This window comes from Micropterus dolomieu, linkage group LG01 (genome assembly GCF_021292245.1).
Source record: "Micropterus dolomieu isolate WLL.071019.BEF.003 ecotype Adirondacks linkage group LG01, ASM2129224v1, whole genome shotgun sequence".
In the NCBI taxonomy this organism is placed as follows: domain Eukaryota; kingdom Metazoa; phylum Chordata; class Actinopteri; order Centrarchiformes; family Centrarchidae; genus Micropterus; species Micropterus dolomieu.
The window spans coordinates 19,773,621-19,774,827 of NC_060150.1; the positions used below are offsets into that span (position 1 = coordinate 19,773,621).

The window sequence follows — 1,207 nt, forward strand, 5'->3', positions numbered from 1 at the left end:
GCACGATTCGTGCTCGGGCATAATAAAGCTGCAAGCAGCGCTGGGCGGGCCCTCGTACATGTAGCGCATCGGGGTGTGTGGTGGCCGCATTGTATATTCTGGAGCTCTGCCGGTGCGGCTGTGAATTTGCTACGCGCTTCGGACGCTGCATGAAGGTGTTAAACCTCACTTCCTGTGTCCCCTTTGTGGCGCTACATAGCACTTGGCGCTATGAATATAAAATAATATTGGCGTGTAGATATGTTCAGGGCAGGACAGTTATCAAGCACGTAAAGTTTTGTTCAGATGTGAGCATGTAAACTGAAGTTACAACAACTTCCTGTGTCATGGCGAAGAGTTGATCTTTGACGCCACGCCACGGACACACCCATCGACGAAAACCTCACATGTTTCATGCTCGAACCCTAATGAGCCCTGGCTGAAAAAAAATCGGACTTGCAGACATCTCCTGCAGAGATGTGAAAGGGAATCAAGCGACAGAGGTAGAACGAACGCATGCGTACGTGCAGGAAACAGGAGGATGATCAGACAGTAGACAAGCCTGGCCTCAGGGCAGCAGTAAATAAACAAGAGGCAACTTAACTACCTACAGCAGACTGAGAAAGGGAGTGTGTGTGTGTGTGAGAGTGTGAGAGTGTGTGTGTGTGTGTGTGTGTGTGTGTGTGTGTGTGTGTGTGTGTGTGTGTGTGTGTGTGTGTATATAAAGTAGTGAAGAGTGGGACGTACCCGAGGTTGAGGTGTTTCAGCTTCTGAAGGCTGCTGATCTGAGTAGGCAGCTCATCAATCTGGTTGTTGAACATGTTTAGAACCTCCAGGTTCTTCAGCTCAGAGATGTTAGCAGGCACCGCTGGAAAACACACACAGGCCAGAGAAATTACACACGCACACAAGCACTTCTGCAAGATGTTCATAGCTTTTTAACTAACACATCGCACAGAGTGTGGTTAGCACTCATCAGCAGCCCGGACTCTGACAACCAGCTCATCATCATTAGCAACAGGACTCTGACACACCTCCATCCGGTTCTACGGGTTGCAGTTTCTCCCCTCGCTTCATCTACAGTCTGTAACCAACGGAGGAAGAGAGAGACTCAGAAAAAGGAAGAGGAGAGTAAAGCAAGCAGGCTGACCTGAATGCTGCCAGGAGACTGAGTGTAGGACAGGTGAGGTCTGGGCATACTGATACTGTATCACTTATCACTGTGTGT

At 49.2% G+C, this 1,207-nt stretch overlaps 2 protein-coding genes across 2 annotated transcripts in view; both read right to left on the reverse strand.

Moving 5' to 3' along the window:
- The window catches only part of rsu1 (Ras suppressor protein 1), a 78,460-nt gene extending 77,534 nt beyond the window's left edge, over positions 1–926 (reverse strand). Inside the window, exon 1 of the mRNA XM_046061076.1 lies at positions 727–926. Within this exon, the coding sequence (XP_045917032.1) occupies positions 727–911 (185 nt within the window). The 5' untranslated portion in view covers positions 912–926. The remainder of the gene's footprint in view (positions 1–726) is intronic.
- A 130-nt stretch (positions 927–1,056) lies between these two features.
- Positions 1,057–1,207, reverse strand: part of LOC123977926 (ras suppressor protein 1-like) — a 7,779-nt gene continuing 7,628 nt past the window's right edge. Inside the window, exon 4 of the mRNA XM_046060990.1 lies at positions 1,057–1,063. Within this exon, the coding sequence (XP_045916946.1) occupies positions 1,057–1,063 (7 nt within the window). The remainder of the gene's footprint in view (positions 1,064–1,207) is intronic.